Source organism: Fulmarus glacialis, unplaced genomic scaffold (assembly GCF_000690835.1).
Source record: "Fulmarus glacialis isolate BGI_N327 unplaced genomic scaffold, ASM69083v1 scaffold8033, whole genome shotgun sequence".
NCBI classification, from domain to species: Eukaryota; Metazoa; Chordata; class Aves; order Procellariiformes; family Procellariidae; genus Fulmarus; species Fulmarus glacialis.
Window position 1 is genome coordinate 1 of NW_009204848.1, and position 23120 is coordinate 23120.

Below are 23120 nucleotides of genomic sequence, written 5' to 3' on the forward strand. Positions count from 1 at the left end.
TTGATGATCTTAGAGGTCTTTTCCTCTTTCCTATGATGATCATGGTGCCCAAGACAAAAAAGCATCTCTTCCAGGCCTTACTTGGTGACCTGGTCATGTTTCTGTTACCAGTGCTGATGTTTCAGTCCAGGAGCTGAAATTACAGCAAACCCACACTGTTTTATCCAGCCTCAGGATCAGAAGTTACCTTAAGCTGAATGTACAGTTACTATCTATATATGGGATGTGTGTAGTCTTAATTTGTTTTTAAAGGTTTGCCTTATTAATATATTGATATAATATATCTTGAAAATACACCTAGGATTGCCATTTGAAATTTTATTTAGAATTACCTGTGTCTGTCTGTATGTTATCTATTATGTTATGAACGATTTAGTTTTAGAAATATATTTTAAGTTATTTTATGAGATGTGTATCTTAATTGTTTACTCCTGTTTTTATAGATGGCTATACAACAGATGACATTGAATTTTACTGGCGTGGGGGTGATAATGCAGTCACAGGAGTGACAAAGATCGAACTGCCACAGTTCTCCATTGTAGACTACAAGCTTATCACCAAGAATGTTGTTTTCTCTACAGGTTTGTGGAGGGGAAGCTAAAAGGGGAGTTCACTGGGAAGACTTTTAGAAACAGATTCATTCTCAACGTGCAGTTCAGGATCTGAGCAAAAATTTTAGAAACAGGAATAAAATTAGAGCAGCAACTGAATTTTGAAAGGAGCAGTTTTTATTACAGCTTTCACAATGTATAAGGCATCACTCATTAACATATAAAGAGGATACAGTAGTCTGTCATGTTAAGGCTCACTCAAATAAGCTGTATTTTCTGTTTTCCTGTGAAAACTGATTAAGCCACTTATACACCTCAGCACCCTAAACCCAACAAGAAGTAACCTAGCCTGTAGAAGAATTAGAACCTTTATATCGCTATTTCTAGATGTTCCTTGTGCCAAGCTGTGCATGTATTAGACTAATTATTTTGTCTTTTCTGTAAAACCTTTAAAATCCTTGTTCCACAGGATTTGTAGTTTAGCCTATGCTAGCAAGCATATGACTTTCTGAATGCTGAAAAGATGCTTTGTGAGGAGGAGTAGAAAATAAGATTGGATTTCATAAAATAAAAAGCAAAACAAGAAACAACTGGAACATTTCAATGACATCACATCATTCAGGAGAGACAAGAGTTGGGTCGGGCTATTACTATGTGATGTTCTCTACCTACTTGAGAAAGCTGCTAGGTGTGTTAAAAAAAAAAAGTCTTCAAAACTCACTTTCTAGATGTGAATAGAAATCATCTTTGGAGGGAGTATAGAAGGATTGCACATCCCGAATTCTTCAAAACCAAGAAGAAATGGGACTTGAATAGTGACCTCTAGGCACCTATTTCAACAAGTGTTTCATACACCGAAATATTTCTGGTGTCCAGTGACAAAGGGCAAGTGTTGCATTGCTTGGAGAGAAGGTTAGAATAAAGGTTACACTGAAGGAGGCATACCGCAGCTTGTCAGGGAAGCAGCTTTTCTATGCTTTGATTCTCTGAAATGTATTTTGGTTGTTGATTGTTGAGTATTATGATTACCAGCAGATATGCATCTAGAGCATCCTTGTACCCTTAGAATAAAAGATTATTTAATCCCAATTCTTGCTAGAAGTTCTGCAGCTGAATATCCTGGATCTTTCAACTCTGTGTGTACTCTATGTTGCATGAAATAATAAAACCAAACTGACAGAAAAATATTTTCAGGCTTTATGCAAGTAAATTATGGCCATACCAAATATTCTCTTTTAGGTGCCTACCCAAGGCTGTCTCTCAGCTTTAAACTTAAGAGAAACATTGGTTACTTCATTCTGCAGACCTACATGCCTTCTATTCTGATCACTATCCTGTCCTGGGTTTCCTTCTGGATTAATTATGATGCTTCAGCTGCAAGAGTTGCTTTAGGTAGGCATTTTTACACATCTCATGCAGTGTGCATTAGCTGAATGCTTTTCCTTGCTTCTGGCTTAGTGAATAGTGCATGATTTGAAAAATAAATCTGTTCGATCTTTTTATGTCTGGCTTGTTAAGCTTTGTATTATTTGAATCAGCATTTAAATAATCACAATTTAAATAAAAATTAAAGTGATTTCATGTCTGAATTAGCTAACTGTATAATCATTGTAACCAGAATTAGCCCAATTGTCTCAACGTTTTCTGTTGTTGTTTTACTGCTTGTTTTTCTCCAAAGAGAATAGATTTAGTTTGCTTTTGCCCATGGCAGTCCAGAATACACATTATGGATTATAAATTGCTTTTCCTTTCAGATATGAATTAAATAAAGTTTTACTAGGGTTGTACAGCTAACCTCTCCTTAAGTTGAGGGCTTTTTTCCTTACTGTTACCTTACATTCTAAAAGCAAAACCATTTTCCTAATTAATCTCTAGAGTACTTCTGTATCTCATCACTAATCCCATGTGTGTTTGTTTATACTGAGGATCCAAGCATGTTACGAAAGTAAATACAAGTATCTATTGCCAAATTTTGTATAAATCAGACTGATTCCTGTGAGTACAGCTCTCATATAGATAAAATAAGTAAATCACCATAAAAGATACAATTGAGAATTTGACAGTTTAACTTTATAGAATACTGTCTGAGTTTTACCAGGCCTTTCCGTGTAGCATTTTCCCATGAGAATTCAAGACTGCAGACATCCGGAAAATGCTGGAGGAAAGCAAGATAACAGTGACTCTAGGCTGGTAATTTATAACTGAGACTCGTTGAGAAAGTTACAGTTTAGCTGGTTAAAAATATACTCATAGAATCCAACTACTGTTTGTTTCATTGAACACAATTTATTACAGGTGTAATCTTTGTGGTACAAAAAATTAAAGACAAAGATAAGGAATAAACACAGAGGTTGGGGGTGTTTTTTCTTCCACTAGGAAAAAAAACCTCCTAGAATTTTTCAGCTCTAGCATTTGAATAATATGAGCTATTATGCTAGAAAATTTAAATGGATTCAATAAATAGGCTTGTTAATTCTTTTTTCCAGGAATCACAACTGTGCTCACAATGACAACAATTAACACCCATCTTCGAGAGACTCTTCCCAAAATTCCATATGTGAAAGCCATTGACATGTACCTTATGGGATGTTTTGTCTTCGTTTTCATGGCTCTGCTGGAGTATGCATTGGTCAACTACATCTTCTTTGGCAGGGGACCTCAGCGTCAAAAGAAAGCGGCAGAAAAAGCTGCCAGTGCCAACAATGAGAAGTTGCGAATGGATGTCAATAAGGTAAATTGAAACGGGGATATATTTTTAGCATTGCCCTAGGAGGGCCGACTTTCACTTCTGCCAGACAGAGCTTTAAAATGTAATTTCTTGTAGAAAATGAGTGGAGTGGGATTATTATGATCTTGTCCTAGCTCTGCAGAGCAGTGTACTTAGCCACCTCAGCAATGAATGCTGCCCTCTAGCCTGGAAACTGAATGACTTTTTTCTAAAGCATGTGCTCAGTTAAGCTTTACTGTGAGATGTTTTCTCAGTCAGGGTGTAGAGTTAAATATGTCTAATCTGTTTCCAAAGGAACAAATCCAAAATGATGGCTATAGCTGATATTCTAGTAAGAGCTGTATGGAACATTGGAAATAAAACCTAAATTTAACCTACTTTCATAAATCTTTCAGATTACCTGGATAAGAAATATTTGCTGGTGTTGAAAGCTGGAAAAGTTTGCATATTTTCAACATATAATGGCCCAAGATACTGCTGACTAAATGAGAAACTGCTCAAAAATAAAGCAACTTGCTGTGCACTTAATTTTGAATCTAAAAATGGTCCCCGGTAGATGGAGAATTGAGGCAGAAAATACATTTGCCAAGATACACACTTTTGGAAAAAGTATCCATTATGCTTAATGAAAATGGAGCACTTATCATAAAGCACTTGTCATTTTTCACTTTGACCATTTTGGATGAGTTTCACACAGTGGCAAATCTGGGCTGAATGCTAAAATGTACTCAGTGTGGAATGTACAAACTTTCACACACATGCAAAACTGGAAAGTTAAATAAAGTTAAATTATCTTTTTCAGCATGATACTCCAAGGGGAAAAAATCAAAATCAGAATTTAAAAAAAAAAAAGTCTAAATCAGAAAAGACCCAAGTGATTATTTGTGAAGTGGAAACATAAGTTTCATACAGCTCTAGTGGTGGAATTTCTCATGTTTGTTCAGAACTTCTACGCTACCATAGTGTGCCTGCGGGCAGAAGAACATTTTGTTCCATTTTTGCTGGAACAACAAAAATCCATCACATGTTGATAGCATAAAACAGTTAGTTTTATAGGTTGTATTTCATAGTCTTTTAAAGGAGGAGGATTATATTGTCATGGCTCAGATCTCACCCATTCATTAATTTTTTTTTTTCTATTTAATTTGAGAGAAACATGAATGAAGGCAAATGCATAATGATGAGATCAATTTTGATGTTATGGTACCATAGATCACATTTTACCATTGTAAAATTCATGAAGACTCTGTAAAATCTTTTTCTTTCTATTGGTGATTTTTCAGAAATGTAAAAAAAGTTGCAAGCTTTTATTTAATTTGTCAAGTTTATTTTTTAAAAATCAGTTTCCTTTTAAACAATCAAAGCTATTAACTAAGAAACCCTGTAGGTAATTTTATGAGACTAGATCTGTGTTTACCTGAATTCTTTCCTCTAATATCAATGGAAATTTAAGGTCCATAGGTATCAGAGTATCACCGCTGAGGTATATTTTTGTATTCTGTTTCACTTGTGATATTTTCTGTCTACTTATTCATACAATAGATCTTTCAGCCATGTAACAGAATAGTCTAGTGGCAAACTGCTAATCATGAACTAGAGTTTGAAAGCACTAACTAGTGTACTAATCCAATCCAGTAAGCAGAGTAAATTAATTCCCATAACTGTTGCAGAAATTCACCAGCCTACAGCACAAAGTATACTGGGAACAACTTTTTTTTTTTTTTTTTTTTTTTTTTTTTTTTTTTCTGAGCTTTTTTTTTAATATCCCAGGCCCAATTTTTTTTTTTTTTTTTTTTTTTTTTTTTATACTGAGCCTTTTGCTTAATATACCAGGCCAGCATGGTTCATAGTCTATGGCAGTTCTCCTCTGGTATCCAGATACACTCTGATCTGATAACCAGGTCTGCAATCCCTTAAGCAATAGATAGAGAATCAAATAGGAGAGGATCAGAAAAGAGTAGTGATCAGAGAACATTGTCCTACTGCACATAGACTGCTCTAGGGGGGAGGAAAGGAGCTGACAACTGTTCTTGCTGTTTGACCAGCAGCGGGAAAACAGATTCACATTTAATGGACCCAAAAGGGGGCCAAATATTATATAATTATTTTCATGTACAAGAAACAAAAATGGGTCTGAACTGCCGAATTTGGTTCAGATGCAGGCTTCCATGAAAACCCAAGTATTTTAGAAATGGGACCAAACGATCACTCCGTCTCTAATTAGGATCCAACATTGAAGGACTAATTTTACGAAGTATGAGTATTCTTTTGTGATATTACTAGATTCCTCTTGTATCACTACATGGAATACTATTAATTTATGTTTGTGACTTCAGATACTTCAGATGTGAGAAAAGATTAATGCCATGAGTAATAAACCTCAAAAAATGAGGGTGAAAACTTCTGTACAGCTCTGTTACTGCATTCAGCATAGACATTGTAAAAAAGGCAGATGAATAGTTATTGGAACTGCTGCTTGTAGTGCAGCATCTTTGTTTATGCATTACAGGCCAGCAAATCTGTACTAGATTTCTGCAGATTCCAACACCAAGTTTTGTAACAGCCTCTTACAACTTTTCTGAACAACAAAAGGTGGTGAGAGGAGAAGTGCTGATTAGTCCTTCCATCCACAACTACTTGCAAAATCAAAGTAGAAGTTAATAGATACTCCTTTTATGCTGTTGAATTCTCTGGTATGGAGGGATTCCAGAGCAGACACAGACATTGGTAGTCTCTCTATTTTTGCTCAGTGTTACTCAGAAGATAGTAGAGAGCCTACAGAACAGTACAGAAGCACAATAGAAGCTGTTCTTCCATGACTGTGGTATCTACTGAATCCAATGTAATCCCTTGGAGATTTGGTGAGTCAGGAGGAGAATGTCCTGGTTTTTTCCATTTGAGCAAACACCATCAGGCTGGCTGCAGAGCTTCCTCTGGGCTATTCCAGATGAAACTGTGGCCAAATCTTTCTTTAAATTTCATATTGTATTCATGTCATATGCCCAATGAATGTGGTGGGTTTGGTTTGTTTTTTTAGAATCATAGAATAGTTTGGGTTGGAAAGGACCATTAAAGGTCATCTAGTCCAACCCCCCTGCTGTGGGCAGGGACATTTTCAACTAGATCAGGTTGCTCAGAGCCCCGTCCAATCTGACCTTGAATGTTCCCAGGGATGGGGCGTCCACCACCTCTCTGGGCAACCTATGCCAGTGTTTCACCACCCTCATTGTAAAAAATTTCTTCCTTATATCTAGTCTGAATCACCACAGAAGATTGTAACTTCATATACTCCCTCGTTTTCAAAGATTGTTGGCTCTGTTTGGGGTAAAGGAAAGGAAGAGAAGGGATTGGGCCTATATCTTGATTTGCTTCTTGAATTCTGAAACCTGAGTAATAAAATCATGGAGAAATTTAAAGGACATAAAACCCGAGGAAGATTCAGACTTGATTACCAGCAGACACGTTATCACAGACTTGTTAAATCATATTGGACATGCTCAATTTTCTTTGCAGTGACTTCAGGTTAAAATGGCTGTGTATGACCATTCCACTCTGGAAGCTTCTCAAGCTGCATTCAGCAGTTTATTCCTTTAGTCTAACTCGTCTTCTTTTGCCTTTGTCAAGGCTAATTGTTCTCTCTGTAAACAGTCGTATTGTTGCTTACAGGTAAAGCACTGGTTTTCTTCTTACTCCAGACATCCTTCATTTATTGGAGACAGCATTCACATCATTTCCTTACCTCTCTTGTCAAGCCTATTGCCTTATACTACCTTATTTCTTCAAATGCCTTTATAGTCTCAAATTTTTGCATCTCTTCTGTTCTGAATGGCATAGTACTGCAAGTGTATATATAAGGATAGGTAAACTGGGAGTGTTGTATTTCTGCTTGAAGGCCTAATATGTGTCATAAACTATGGTATATATACTCTAACCCATTGTTATGCAATTTTATTCTGTGGACTTTTCTATTTTAAATAGGAATGTTGACAGTCATCAGCATCCATTTGATCCTTTGTAAGCACATTTCATGCTATCTTTTCTTTAGGCTCAGGGCACTAATATCTAATATATTGTCTGTGCTTCTTCCAGATGATTAACAGATATGTTAAAAAATAGGGCCAGATTCTAACCTCTGCCTTTACAATATCATTCAGCTGACTCTCTTCCTATGGGTAATTGTACATATATCTGGGACATATAATCTCTTCAGTTTTAAGATAATGTGTCAAAGGTTTTACTGAAATCCATAACTTTCTTCTGTTAATTCTGTAATTACATAAAAATGGTCTGGAAGGATTTGGTCTAGAAGCCTCTATGAGGCTTTTTTCCTTCTAACTGTAATTTTGGTTTCTGTTTCCTTTGGGGGGAAGGAGAGTGGGGAAACAAGCTACTGTGATATAACCCTTCAAGTTTACTTCTTTATGAAGCCTGGTTTTTTCTTCAAGGAGATGATTAGCTTAACCAGAATCTCATTGTAGAGCCTGTTACAACTGCATAATTTCTGATGTAGACCCGCAGCCATTTCAATATACTTAATTTCTGTTATCGCAGTTCAAATAATGAGCTTCTTGGTGCTATCTCAGTACTGATTTATTCCCCCTAAGTTTCTTCCAGAATGCAGTAGCCAAAGTGTTTTTGATTAATTTTTAAATTTTCTCTTACATTGTTGGATCCAATAATTTTACATTGGATATTTCCATCTTGGAACTGTGGCTTAGATGGGCTTGCTGATGTTGATCACTATGATGTGTCTAATGCATCTTCTAGTCTTTGTGTTGTTCAGGATTTGCAGTCTGATCACCTCCCAAGCTCTGTATTTTCAGTATATTTTCCTGTGTTACTAAATTCCCAGTCAACCTGCTGCTTATGCTGTTGTTACGTCTTTTGGATTCATTGCTGTTTTTTCCACAGTTGCTCATCTAACTCATTTGATCCAGACTACTACATATATTAATTGACTTCTCTGGAGGTGTAAGTAAGGTGAAAATGGTTTTCAATATCAATGGTATCTGTGTATTTGTTATTCTGGATAGATCAGAAAACCTCTGTTACAGCTATGTGGTAATTTAATGGAAACCAGAACTGTCACTGTAAAGACCATGGTAAATGTACTGGCTGAATGAAAGGCTGATTCTTCTTCCTCTGTAAAGAAGTGCTTCTTGCATCTTGCCAGCTGTACATTTGACAAGGGGTGGTTATAATGGAAAAGCAGCTGTATGCCATCCTCTTCCAAAGCAACAGAGACTGGAAGTGTGTCAGGCAGCAGAGACGATACTCGCTGTGAGTATTGATATCAGTTCCTACATCAAGGCTCTTGTTAAGAGATGGCTACAGAACCATCTCTTGATGGAACACCTTGTCAGTCTTTTCTTAGATATCAGTATGGTTTCCTTACCAGGATATTAGCTAGAAACAGGATGTGATACTTGAATTTTTTCAAGCCAGATATCAAACCTTATAGAGGCATTACCATATAATTTTTTGGTGCATCTTGCCTTTCATTTCTAGTCCTATCTTTCTAATTCTTACATGCATGTTATTCAGGTAGTGTTTAAATTATTTCTGAATTTTTTTTTTCTTCTTTATAGCTAGATCATCTAAGTTTAGAATAGTTAATTATTGCAAATTAACATTTCTTACATAAAATTTGTTTGTTATAGTCTTTCAAAGTGATTTGATTTGCCACTTCACAGAAGTGGCATTATTTTTTGCATAATGTAAATACATCACTGAATGTGGTTTTAGAATGTATACATTGCAGTATGTATAATTATCTATATATAAGTTGCAGTGATAATTGAAGCCTAGCTTAAAACACAGGTTTCTTAGTGCTTAAAGCACTAGGTTTCCAACCTAGCTTAAAGCACAGAGATGCTGTAAGTGTACAGGCTATATAACTGAAGTACGTGATAACATAAGTCAGGTAAATAAAACTCTACCTCTAATTTTGCAATCATGCTGTTGTTATTATGGGCATTAATAAAGCAATTTCCCTCTGGAAAAGAGGGGAAAATTGTCAGGGTATTATGCAACACTTCATAAAACTGTTTATACAGATTCTTCAGTCATTTTTTTTTTTTAAATAAATGTGAACTGACATTGCTAACTGACATTGCTATGTTTAGATAAGGGTTTTTTTCTAAACACAAAGACTTCTTTAAAATATACTGAATTTATTTTTAAAACAATGAGTAGTCTTTGTATTGCGTAAGGTATTCAGTCAGCATACCTGAAAGTTACAGTGCATTACTGTCACACAGTGCCAAGTCACAAACAAGATAAATTGTCGGACTAATGATATTTTTTATCAGAAATTTGGGTACCAAGTAGAGAACATGGAACTTTAATATGATAATGAGATTAAACCCCTCAGTTTTCAGACTAAAATGTAAAGATGCATTAACAGGGCTGCAGGCCCGAGATAATATACCTTGCTCCAAAGTAATGCTCATTAGCTTAGGCTTGGCTAATGCCTTTATTTCCCCTCTGATTTACTGCTGGCTTGCCTTTGGCCTTTTCAGTTCACAGCAATATTTGTTCACGTCTATCTGAAGAAATCATATAAATGCACCTCTAGTGAGGAGGAATTATCGCAAAGGTACCTAAAACCGGTCAGTATTTATTACATAGGACTGCACCTTACACCCTGTGCACCAGAGGTACTTCTAGTATAAAACATGAGCAAGCAGAAGACTGTAAAATCTTTTGGAAAAAAGAGGAATTTTAAAATGGCTACATGCACAGACTCAATCAACTGAACAGGATATTAAAACATTAAGGCAACATGAAGCTCTTAAAATTTCAGTCTAAAATCTCAGATCCTCACTGCTCTATATCACTGGAGCTAATGCTGCCAACGTCCAGATTTCAATGAAAGCATTCATCCTCTTCCTTTCCCCTCCAAGGAGAGTTTTCCTTTTGTTTGCAGTACAGGTAAAACTGCACAAGGACTGATTCTTGATCCAGGGTCAGAAGGTATTCCTTGCACAGAAGTTTATTGAAGGACATGTAATAAAAGTAGGCATGGATTATAAAAGCTCAGCTTTCTCCTAAATTTACATTCATGCATTATTAAGGAACAACTTGCATATGAAACAATCATCAATGCACAGAGTGCTCAGTCAGCCTCTTCATGTTTTGTTGAAACCTGAGGTTTGATAGGAGTGAAATTTGAGGAAGTTCAAGTTTTAGCCCACAGCACTTTGCAGAAGCAGTCAGAAGGTGATTTATTGCCATGATCCGTAGTGGTATTCCACATGACATCTGAATAAAGGTCAAGTCAGCTGCGTGAGTTTTTCTTTCTGCAGCTGTGCTCCTTCGAATGCCATGTTTAATTAATGTAAGAACAGTGCACGTACGCTCCGTTTGTTTAAAGCATGATATCTCTTTTGCGTTTGTAGTGCACCTACAAACCTGTTATCCACCAGTGACCCTGAATTAGATTCATTTTTTGTTGCAAAAAAGAATCCATTAATGCAGTTTATATCATTATTTCAGATTGTGGGGCACAAAAAAGGCACATGATGTACAGTAAAATAGAAGAAATGTATGTAGCTGCAGTCCAAAAGGCATGTCTGGCTAGTGAATTTGGTGAAAAATTGATTTCCCAAAGCAGATCAGCTCTAAAGACTTTGACAAGGTTTAACTGAATGGCCAATTTCTATCCAAAAAATAAGTTGTAACTCTAAACTCTTAACTCCCCTATATGCTAGGGGATGTAACCTAGCTGTTCTCATGAATCTTGAGATCACTGGATTCCGTACACTAGGGTGGCACTAAGTGGTAAAAATATTATTATAACATAGAAGATGACTGTTTGTCAGCCCCTTTCCGTTATTTATAGTGTCTAAAATGATCATCTGCTTGGTTTCTTTTTGCAGATAGCAATACATTGTTATATCTAATTTAGGGGAAATCGATTTCAGGTGATACAAAATTCATATCAGAAGTGTGTACATAATCAGAATGATAGTATCCCAAACTGGTAAGAAGGAGCATACATATTTCAAATCCCTCTTTTATAGTTTTTGCCTATCTTCAGCCTATCAGTAACTATTAATTATGATGCTTTACCTTTGTTGTTGTGTGCTCTTTAGGCTGTAAGATTACCTAGACTTAAACAAGTTAATACTTTCAACACTATAAAAAAACCCCAAATTGCTATGTTAGAACACATTCTAAAGACTTTTTCCGAACATTTAAAAAATATTTTTTCCTTAAAAATCTCCCCCTCCCCCCTGCCGCCCCTGACAGTGGAAACATTCCAATTCCCAGGAGAGACACGATGCAGTCACTCTGCAGCATGCCACGGAGACTGCTTGTCTTGCATAAAGACAGAGCAAGGTTAATGAGCAAAATAGCCCAAACAACCTAGGAATAACATATCTAGCAGTATTCATAACAAAATATTGCTAATGTAGCATATGAACTGGGCATCCATGTCGGTATGTACAAATTGTATACTTTCTTTTATATATATCCTTTTTTTAAAAGGGTGTTAGGGTGTGTATTGCATATACATATGTTAAATTTAATGAAACAGTCATGCTGGGCTATGAAGACCTAAGTTTATCGGTAAATTCACTTAGTAAATTCTTTTAGGTAATGGCTGCTTTCCCAGAATTCTGCATATGGAGAAATATAGACACCAGGAGCTAGTTTCTCACATAACTTAGGAAAAAGGTTAGGAGGTCAGTAGGATTATGCCTAAATTCAAATATGTGTGTGTATATATACAGACATATATGCCTATATATATGAATATATCTTTTTTACTCCTTAGATACTAGTTTTAAGAATCCCTCTGTAGTGATATAAGATTATATTAAAACATAGAAGTCTAAATCTTGTTTATGCTTATGTCTCCATTCTTCTTTTTAGAAGTGTGGGAGACTGGAATTTAGTTTTCTTCCCACCCAAAAAACATGTTGAGCCTTCTTCCTAAACTTAATACATCTTAAAGCTATGTACAAAAAGCCCTGCATCACTGTCCTTGCTTATGTCCTCAAATGAACTCAACTTTCTGGTATTATAGTTGTCAGAAACTTAACGCTTTTGGGCTGGCCTGAGGGATGCAACAGTAAGGGTCACACAGCCTAAATCAACATGATTATGTTCATGTGATGTTTCGTTTGGGCCACTTTCTGTCCGTGTATTCTTTGAGTATTCAAAGGTTCCTGCAGGTAGCTGGAAATTAAGGTCTTCAGAAGTGGAAGATTTTAGCTTACATTTTGCTAGATGGAATTCTGAGGTTTTATGTTTTATATATTTTTCAAGCTATAGCAGTTTTGGGTAGGAAAAGTGTCTTTACACAAGTTTCAATTGTTGCATAGAAGGTCTTTTGTTTATTAAGGTATACAATAATATAACTGGAGGAGAAGATCCAAAAGTCGATTCCATGTAGGTATCGTTTGAAGAGGTCTAGCTGTTGTGGGGGATGATTCTTCAGCTTTTATTTCTTCTTCCTTTTTGCATCATGAGGCATATATAACATATAATAATTTGCAATTTAAAAATAAGCCTGTATTTGGTCCCATTAACTCATTAATAGCTTCCTCAGTTGTCAGTAGATCACCCTTCCTGAAATGCATCTTATGAAACTTTTATAACATTGAACATAATAATGTTTTACATAAACACCTACCATGTTTGCATGTTAGTGAACTATTTTTTTCTCTTGTTTCTATAAAATTATGTGTCAAGAACAAACTGCACACTATTGCCAAAAAAACCCAGTCTTTTTTCCTTCGTTTTAACTGTGTTCTGAAATTCTCCTACTATCCATATATTTATATTTTATATGTGTGTATATATATTGCTATAGAACTATAATATGTTTAACTAACCAAACTCAAGTTTGGTTTAAATTTACAAGCACAAAAGGCCACCAAAATGTCAGGAAGAAAACAATAATTCAATTTTTATTTTCTCTAGAGCTAATATATACACAAAACCAATTTAAGTATAACACAAAATTTTCAATGATATTGGCATATGTTGTACATACACAGAAATTTATTTAGAAACAAATCTGAAATGACTAACCATTCTTGGCAACAAAGTTTCTTCATTCTTGTCACTCATTTTTAAATGAGTGACAAAATGTTAGACTCTCCCCAAAACAGCAAACTATCAGTGTACAAGTAAATCATGCAGGAATATTCTAATTCAGTCAACGAATTCAGGGTTTTTTGGTTATTTTAAAGCAGAACACTTTTCATTTTAATATTGTCAGGACTAGTCCTCTGAGCCTTACAGTATCTATAGCCATGGAACTGGCAGTATTTCAGGCTTCTAAATCAGCACTGAACGTGATCAACATAAGTACATTTCTAGATTTTTTTGTAAATTCTGAAATTTGTTGTCAAAAGTTGGAAATTCATCTTTATTTTCCTTATAATGAAAACTTGTCAGTGATTTTTCATAGAAAAATCTCAAGAATTTTCTTTTAATTTTTGTGTTCAATTAATTGCAATTTCTCTCCCGTGTTTTATTTGATCTTTGTCACAGCTCCCAAAGTTTTTCCTTCGACCTCGTACTGCCTCTGGCCATGTTAATCTTTGGTCTGGGCCCAGGAATTATGTTGTTGGTCTTCCCCAAAATCATGAGCCTAAATCTGTTAACATCATGGTCAGATGGATGAAACACTGGTAGACTTCTATACAATCCACCCACTCTTGTGGCAAGTATATGCTGTAGACTGCTCTGATCATTCTATTTGACTTCAAAGAAGAAAAATAACATCTATGTATTTTGCAGAAGTCTGTTCTGGAGGAGCAACTTTATCAACCTTATTTTTACTGTCTCGTTCATATATCAAAACCATAACTATATGCAAATTATACCTTAGAAATTTTGCCAGTTGTGATGATAACCAAATGTTCCATGCGTTTTTCATCTTTCATGAAGGTTTCTTATATAAGCAATTTTGCTGTGTTTCTGTAGTAGATTTTTGGTGCTAGGTATATCTGTTAAAGTATATTTCATAAGACAACGTAATAGGAGACTTAGCTTACGGGCATAATGGAAGTTTGATGAAATTTTGATCTTATTTATCACAGATGGAAGAGAGCACCTTCTGGGATGTAGGTTCTTGCTGATGTGTTATTCATTTATATTATCTCCAAGAGAATTAAATATGTACACTTAAATCAGATGATATTTTAACAAATAAATAACAAATACTTCATCAGAGCAGTATCAGTAAGCACCTGGCTGCCTAACACCTACTTTCTTGGCAAAATGGTAGGATTTAGAGCTGTTGTTAATTGGTACCCCAGAAGACTTCCATTCTAAATCACCTGCTTTTGCTTCCTCCTAAATGTCTCAGTAGTAAAAAATTGTTGCTAAAAATTGTAACTGAAATTTCAAAAATTCCAGTTCTACTTACATTGCTTCCTTTATGTTTATTTTCAGTCAAAGATTGATTATTTTTTTCCCCTTTTAGTATTTACAAAATTTCCCCTGTAAAAATAAATGCTTTCAGGAAGTTCAGATAGATTAATTTTGAAATGTTTCAACTTTTCTCCTACAGAGGTTTTTTATCTTATCTTTAACATAGAAGAGGTTTCTTGTTTCATGGAAGGGTTTCATTTTTAAGACAGAATAACTTACAAAGAATTGCTTTGGTCTGAGTGATGATTTTGCAATCTCCTGGAGGAAAAAAGAAATCTGTACCTGAAATTTCTAGAAGGGAGGGCAACTACCTTTAAATATCATCAATATGAAGCTTATTCAAATTTGAAGACTTTCCAATTAGAATTCCCGTTTACTAATATTTAGCTCCACCATTGTGATATGTTCTTGCAGGATAAAGAAAAAGAAAATTGTTTCCTCCTTATGTATATATGCATTATTCATGGTTTTGGATTGAGAGCGAAAGTCTCATTCTCAGGAAATCACTTGAAAACATGACTAACCTTAATATTTATTTAAGTCCCATCAAATTAATGTATCTGCTTAAGTAAAATTACAAGATCATTTCCTGAATCAGATATTTGTTTACTGTTTATGGTCAACTATATTTGCTGCACTAGAATGGAAATTACATGTACAACATCAAGGCCTTACTTACATAATTTATTCCTTCCACTTTACTAGAGATTGCATTGGACTGAATTATCTTGGCCAAAAGTGAAATGGAGGAAGATGTTTTTCTACAGAATCACAGTGTACTCTCTATTTTTCTTTCTTGGTTGGCTAAGGTGATTTATCCCCCTTTACTCCAAAAACCCCAGGGATGTTTTTGTGATATTTTAGAAGATGTTGGTGTAAGGTTCAAGCTGAGGACAGGACACCATTAGGCTGTTTCCCCATTTTTTCCTATTCTGTACCATAATTCAAACGGCAGTCCTGATTTTGCCTATTTCACTTGTTGGCTTTTGGTTTAGAACATTGGATTCTGTGCAGCAGTTTGAACAAGTTCATCTTTCATTATTTTTATTCAAATATCATCAAGCCAAAGATACTTCAGCCTCTTGCATTTTATGTGGGCACTTATTCTGCAATGCCTTAAGTATGGGATCTTGTGTGTAAATAATGGATGCCAAAAGAAATCAGATGTGTTCAACAATTTCTTCAGAATCCTACAATAATTATGACTAAGTTATTGATGTGTTACTAATGATAATGGTCAAGAAATCACATATATCAGAGGGTAAAACTGGATGCCTAGAAATTGAACTACGAGTAGTTATAGCAGCGTTAAAGCTCTGTCCAGATCTTGCATTTTCTCTCACTTTTTTTTTTTTTTTTTTTAATTCTTACAGGTCTCTTGGTTTTTTGCTTAGATTTTTAGGCTTTAAAAAGCTCAAGAACCTAAAGAAAATCCTGATTGAATTTGCAGAATTTCTCTGGATTTTCTGACCTGAAACCAAACAAAGTAACCTGAAATTATAAGTCAACCTGATTTTAGTCCTCTGTCCTCTGTCTGCATGCTTTACAGCCTGATGCAAATCTTAGGTGTATAATGCAATCTGAGCCAATGCATGCTAACATGGTTTCATGAACAGTTACTGCAATGCTGGCAATAAATTCAGTTTTGTACAGACAATGGAAATGCAGTGTTTGTTACGTTCTTAAAGACAATGTTTCACATATGGATGTTTTGAAATATTAGGCATTTGTGCTTTATGAGTTCATAGCTTTATCTCAGCAGACTAGCTTACCATGTCAAAAATGTCTGGATAGCTTTAAGCGGGTGCCATTTGAAAATCATTAATTCTTTTTTCTTCCAGAGTGAACCTAGCAGCAGCTTATACAGGACAATCTACCTTCCACACATTACCTCGTGTAGTCAGTGCAATCCCCAGAGATCAGTGGTTCCTAATCAATAAGTCAAACCTTGCTGATGTGGTGGAAGATCCCTATTATATGTAAAGTGCGCTTCATACTTTCACCTAATCTTGCCAGAGCTACTGTAACTAGTCAGGAATAGGATGTTACTGGTTTTCCAAGCAAAGCTCAGCTGTAAGAGGTGGGAAACTATGCTATAGATAATACTAAGGTCTTTAACAAACTAAATTATATGTCTAGGCATGTCATGTTGGTCTTCACTGCGAAAGGGATCTTTATTTCTGTCTTCAGTTCTTAAGAATGTCAGTTTGCAGGACCTATGAATGCTGAGATCTAATCTCAGGTGTTAATCTTTGTAATAAACTGGGTACTTCTGTTCCCCCTTCTTGGTTCAGCTCACCATATTTTGCTTTGGGCTGGTGGCAGCCCTACTTAACAAAAGGATATTTCTTTTGAATTTACAACTGCTTTTTTTCACAAGGTATTTCCATCATAAATTCCAGCCCTACTGTCTATTTTATCCATGGCTTCTGAGCCATTCTGCCACAAAATGAGCCATCAGTAGCTGCCTGTAATTGAAGGCTACAGGTGAAAATGAACAGTATATGAGGAAGTAAACATGTCAATATTATATCTTTTCAATTCATCAATATAAATTTACCTCCTACTTATAAAGCTGTGTTTGGCATAACAGTAGACCATAATCACCAAGATGCTGCTTTACTAGATGTTAGTAGTTTCAAAGATCTGGTCATCCTTGGAGGATTCCTAATGTACATACGTGTGTATGTATATGTGTGGGAGTTGTAATTTCCTTGTATTTTACAGTTGCTAATGTATTAGCGTAAGAGGAATTCCTCAAGAAAGCCATCATTTTGGAGTTTCTAGGTAGCAGGAAGAACATGTAATGGTAACATTTCTACACTTTCCTCTGTATTCCCTTTATTTGAGGCCATCAAAAAGGTCATGGCCTCTTTCAAGGCTCCAGAGTCAGCTTTTCTTCCAGTTGACCTGGACCTATAAGTGAATATCATTTGCATCATATATTTTGTCATCCACCTTTAAAATTGATTTATAAAAAACCCACCCTCTTGCATGGTTGCTGAGCTCTGGTCATTTCTCCTCCACTTCTGCTTTCACCTTTTATTTCCATGGTACTTGCTGCTGCTGCTTTTTCTTCATCTTCACATTCTCCCTTCCTTCCTTGTCCCTGGGAATTTCTCCATTAAGTTTGAACTCTCCTGTTCACCATAAAGAGTCTAGTTCTATGGTTGAACAATCCTTCAGCACCAAGAGATCTTTTTAACCTTCTTCCACCTCCTTTTGAAACCACTTTTACACTTACTTTTCCCCCAGAATAATTTTAACAGTTGTTTTCATATCATCATATCTTCCTTGGTCAAGTGACCAGTTGGAAAAAATACATTTACATCACAAAGTTATGTTACCTTGAGGAGCAGGACAAGGCAGTAATAGCACCTCTGAAGCCAGAATATACTTCTGCTAATTGTTGGCTTAGAGGTCCCTATATCTTTTAATTAGTTGTCCTATTATTACCCTAGAGTGCTTTAATTTTAAATGAAAGATAATAGCTGCCTTATCTCTAAGGAAACTGGTCTTGATTTTATTAACTTACAGGACAGAAGAATAATTGGCACATATCATTGTCCAGAAATGTATTCAACAAAGGTATCTTTCATTGTTTTCTAATGTTTTTATCCTCAGAGACTTAAAATTCAGGTCCTGACAACTTATGGTCATTAAAGATCCCATGGCACTTTTTTATAGCGTGGTCATCTCAACCCCAAGCATCTGGCCAAATACCAATTTATGTAACTGTTCTGCTTACCTAACATTCCCCACCACCACTCACCCACCCCATAGTTTCAATTGGCTACAGCATTCTCCATTTCCTCGACTAAAATATAGTGTATTGTTCTGCACTGTCAGTCACCACATTTTGCCTCAGAGATAATTGCGCTTCACTGGGAAGTGAAGCGGTTCTTCTTTCTAAAGCTTGTAAAGCGCTTTGGGATCCTTTTCAATGGGCGGTGCTGTGTACAATAAATGTAATTCATTATCATTCTATCTCAGGCTTCACTTAACTACAAACGCATGTTTTATTTAGAGTTGGGCGAACCTGCTTGGTGGAAATAACACTCCCAGCTCTCTCGAATCTCACAAGGAACCTTTTGTCAAAGGTTGAAAAGTTAGGATAATTTCTTTCTGGGTTTTTGTTGTTGTTGTTTGTTTCTTTTTTTCTTTTATTTTCACATTTATTTGTACTTCTGGATTGGAACTTTGGGAGTTCTTCAGATTGGGAATTCAAAATACCACGAAAAATGAGTTGTTGTTATAGTCAATTCACTGTTCCAGGTGCAGGAGGGTCAAATTAGTGTTTGAGAAGCACCTGAACTTTGTGGTGCTTACTCGGCTATCCTAACACTTGAAGGTTCGCCCATCACTAATTTTTACTGTATTTTGCATTATTTCTTCTGAAAAAATATTGGAAAATTGAAAAATGCTCTGCTCCAACTCTGATATCAGTGTGATATGTGCAGAAGAAGACACTTTGCCCTAGAAGATAGTTTAGAATATTATTAAATGTTTTTTATGCCCAGCATCACTAATCTTACTACTGCCAAGATTGCCAGATATCTGCAGGAGTTTGCTGTGTTAAGAAATTTCCTGAAATGAGAACAGAAGTGACAAAAGAATCAAAGCAAAAAGTTAACTGAAGGAGTGATATCATGTTGGTAAAACATGTCTATATGTAACTCTAGTAGACTAAAATAACTTTTCTTGCATTTGTGTTGCATAGAAAGTATATGAGTGTGTAAAGAGCACTCAAATTTCTAATATCATTGCAGATCAAAAGAATAAAATACTTAAAGTAGATTCATCCCAGGAAGATTTACGATGTGAACAAATTTGTTGGCACTAAAATCTTTGCAAAGATAGTATCTTAGAATGCACAACTTTGAGGTGAAAATAACTCAGGCTCTGGATAAGGGGTAAAACCATTGCATTAGTGGATGTTTTGTCAAACTTCCCCTGATGTCACTGGAACTAAAATTTCTATTCTTTTCTTAAGACTATGTGAAACTATGGAAAATGTAGTTTCCACATGGCTTTGCACCCCTCTTGTAAGATACTTCCCCTATTTGTTTTTAGACATTCTTGAGATCAATGAATGTCAAGCACCTATAATTTCTTTTATTTTCAGGATACTGAAAGTCTTATTATTTGTCTGAGATCTTATAACAAAAATGACAGCCAATTTTGTCTTACCCCAAAAATCACATAAGAATTTTCTAAATAACTGCACTCATTATAAGAAAATGTTTGAAAGCTCTCATGAGAAGTTTCATAGATCTATTTGAAAGCTTTTGCCTATGTTTGTTTTTGTTTGTATTACAACAGCAGAATACTCTTTTTGCCTTAGTTTTGTCTAATGCAGATGAGAACTGATTTGATGGCCTTCCTGGCTAGAACACAGTCTTTTCTCACCATGTTCAATATCATGCTACAGACTTTTTAAAGGAATTTTTCTTGAGTTCCAGCTCAAATTTCCCATTTTTCCAATGCTTCTCAAAAAAGATTGATTTCCCTAACACACTAGAAAATTCAAAGATTTCGTACAGCTTTGATGGAAAGCAAGCAAAAATAGATTATTTTGGCTGCTTCACACTGAGTCATTACATTTAATCTAAAACTAAAATATAATGAAACTAGAGGGGTGCAAACTCACATAGATTGGAAAAAAAAAAAAGAGAGCGAAATCTGGCATCTCAGCGATGCCAATTTTTATGCATCACTTGAACAGATGTAATCACTCAAATGGCAGTGTTTCAGTAGGTCCAAAGTACTTTTGTGGGTATCCGACTTCCCAGTTCATAATACTGTGCAGTGGATGCTACTAAAAAGCAACTGTTTTCGACCCAGTTCTCTCACCGTGCCATGTGAAATATTACACAGGGTTTTTTTCTTTCTAATAATGGCAAATACGGTGCTATATTGGGTAGTGCAGCAAGGTACCTGCTGCTGACTGCTGGCTTCTAAATATTACAGCATAGACTAATGCCATATTATTGTTTAGAAATCCACAAAAGTCACAGTTTGTGTACTTTCAATAATAATCATAGTATATATTATGTACATTATAAATTAATAATGTGGATGCGTTATTCTTAAAGGAGTTCTGGGACAGTTTCATCTCTTATTTGGCCTGGAGTATATCTGCACTACCATCACTAAGTCAGTGTACTTAATTAGCTGCTCATTAGCTATTACTGCTTTTAAAGTATTTTTATTTAATTATACTCTGTAATCACACAATTCAAAATATATACTTAGAGGGAAGACTGAGGAGAATTAGAACTTCCTAAATAACCTTATATTTGTTTTCTGTAAATGGATTATTTTGAAGTTCTCCTACCATGCTTCAGATCTACTCTAGATTGCCTAAGAATAGAATTTAGTTCCTCATCTTTGAAATCCTCTTAATTGTCTAAGGGTTTTTTGACAACATTGCATTAATATTTTTTTCAATGAACTGCCTTTAAAAAAATATATAGTAGCTAAAACTACCCATTGAAACAACTGCTTAATGTACATTTGATGTGATTACACTCTGTATATATTTTTCCTTGCTCTAAATTGCAGATCTCTGCTATTCCAGCGTTCAGGTCTCCACAGCATGCACTGTGCTTATGAAATTCATTAGCACTGGGGAATGGAGTTTCCACATAGGTATAGTTAGACTACGTCAGTGCCTTTCCCCAAGTAATCAGCAGTCCTGTTTGGAATATAGGGACTGAAAATTTGCATTCTCTTGTGCAGGGCTCTGGGCCTCGTTTTATAGAGGCAGAGAGACCTTGTGAATACCTGAAGTTTTTGTCAGAGCAGAAGCTTTCATTTGAAAGAAGCAAAACCAAAACAAAGCAGACCCTTTTCCATTTGATTTCCCTCCAAAACCCCCCAAAAGTTCAATGTTTGCCCCAGATATCCTACCCAGTGGCAGAATCCCACTTTCAGGAGCTGAGCATATACTCTGTTTCCAGGTATTGCTTCTGCTCACTGAACATGGGGTCTAGGGAAATAGTATTTATTCCATGAAATTATACTGGCCTTATTGATCCTTGAGTTCACAAATAAATGACAATGAATATAGTTACGGCTATGCTTAAAGTCTTTTAGACAGACTGACATCCTTAGTAATTAATAATGAATTAGTAATGTTAGATCTACCCCTTGTCAGCATGGCTTCAGTTTGCAACTGACTGGGCTTCCTTTCTCTCCTATTAAATCTGCTTTCTTATTTTTTACAGATGGATCCACATGAAAATATTTTGTTGAGCACACTTGAAATTAAAAATGAGATGGCTGCCTCCGAGGCTGTGATGGGGCTTGGGGACCCTAGAAGCACTATGCTGGCCTATGACACTTCAAGCATCCAGTACCGGAAAGCTGGCTTACCCAGACACAGCTTTGGTCGCAACGCCCTGGAGCGACATGTGGCACAGAAGAAAAGTAGGCTACGGAGACGTGCATCTCAACTGAAAATTACCATTCCTGACTTGACTGATGTAAATGCCATAGATCGATGGTCGCGCATATTCTTCCCTGTCGTTTTTTCCTTCTTCAATATCGTCTATTGGCTTTACTATGTGAACTAAGAAATAAAGCCGCACAGGAAGCAAGAACTGGATTTCTCTTCAAATCGGTTGTACCGCCAAAAGTGGGACTTAGAAAAATTCTATTCAGGACAAAAAGTTATTTTAAAACACCTTAGTTGCTGGCCCACTCTATGGTCTGTTTTTATAATGTTTTGGTTGTATCTGCTAAATAGTAAATATGTTAAGTTGCGGTATGGACATATCCCCTTATCAAAATATAAGTGCATTTTGAGTGTGAAGGCAAATTGGATTTTGACAATCACTTCTGTCTCATTGTACCTCACTCTTTTTTTTCCCCTCTTTTTCTTTTTTTTTTTTTTGATGGCCATTTGAGTTTAGTGATGTAAATTATAGAGCAGCATTTGAAAAACAAGTTCTAGTTTCAACAGCAGTACATACCATTCCCAGGGAAACTGCATATCCGAGACATGCATCTATACTTAAGAGAGTGTACTAAGTTGTTATCATGCTTATGAAACGTATACACTTTACCTTTTAAATGTGTAAACTTGAAAACAAGTAGTGCCTATCATCCTTCCAAGATGATGATGGTCAGAGGTTTCCCAACCATATTCAGGTATTTCCTGTTATTTATTGAAAGAACTAAACCTTTGACTGATAATATTAGGGTTGGGTGTTTGCACAGAAGCTGAAGCAAAAAGCACTAGTTTTGTTTGGATTTTAAAGAGAGAACATATGCTCACAATTACAAGGACTGTAGTTACGATCAATAGAGGAATGTAGCAATGGTATAAAAATGCATCAACTCTGAATGGGTAGATATGCTGCTGTTTTGGTTTGGGGAAAGGAAATCATCTGTCCAAAGTGCCAAAATTGGTTGGCCAAATAGTAATTCTCTAGGTGGCTGAA

The 23120-nt window shown here is 35.7% G+C and overlaps 1 protein-coding gene across 1 annotated transcript; it reads left to right on the forward strand.

Moving 5' to 3' along the window:
* Nucleotides 1–443: 443 nt before the first annotated feature.
* On the forward strand, nt 444–22880 carry LOC104071626 (gamma-aminobutyric acid receptor subunit beta-2; the record flags this gene model as incomplete). Its single annotated transcript, XM_009575151.1, has 5 exons — nt 444–581; nt 1791–1943; nt 3038–3282; nt 18211–18261; nt 21903–22880. Coding segments are annotated over 5 exons (935 nt in total), but the record flags the coding sequence as incomplete, so codon positions are not given.
* Between the last annotated feature and the right edge of the window lie 240 nt (nt 22881–23120).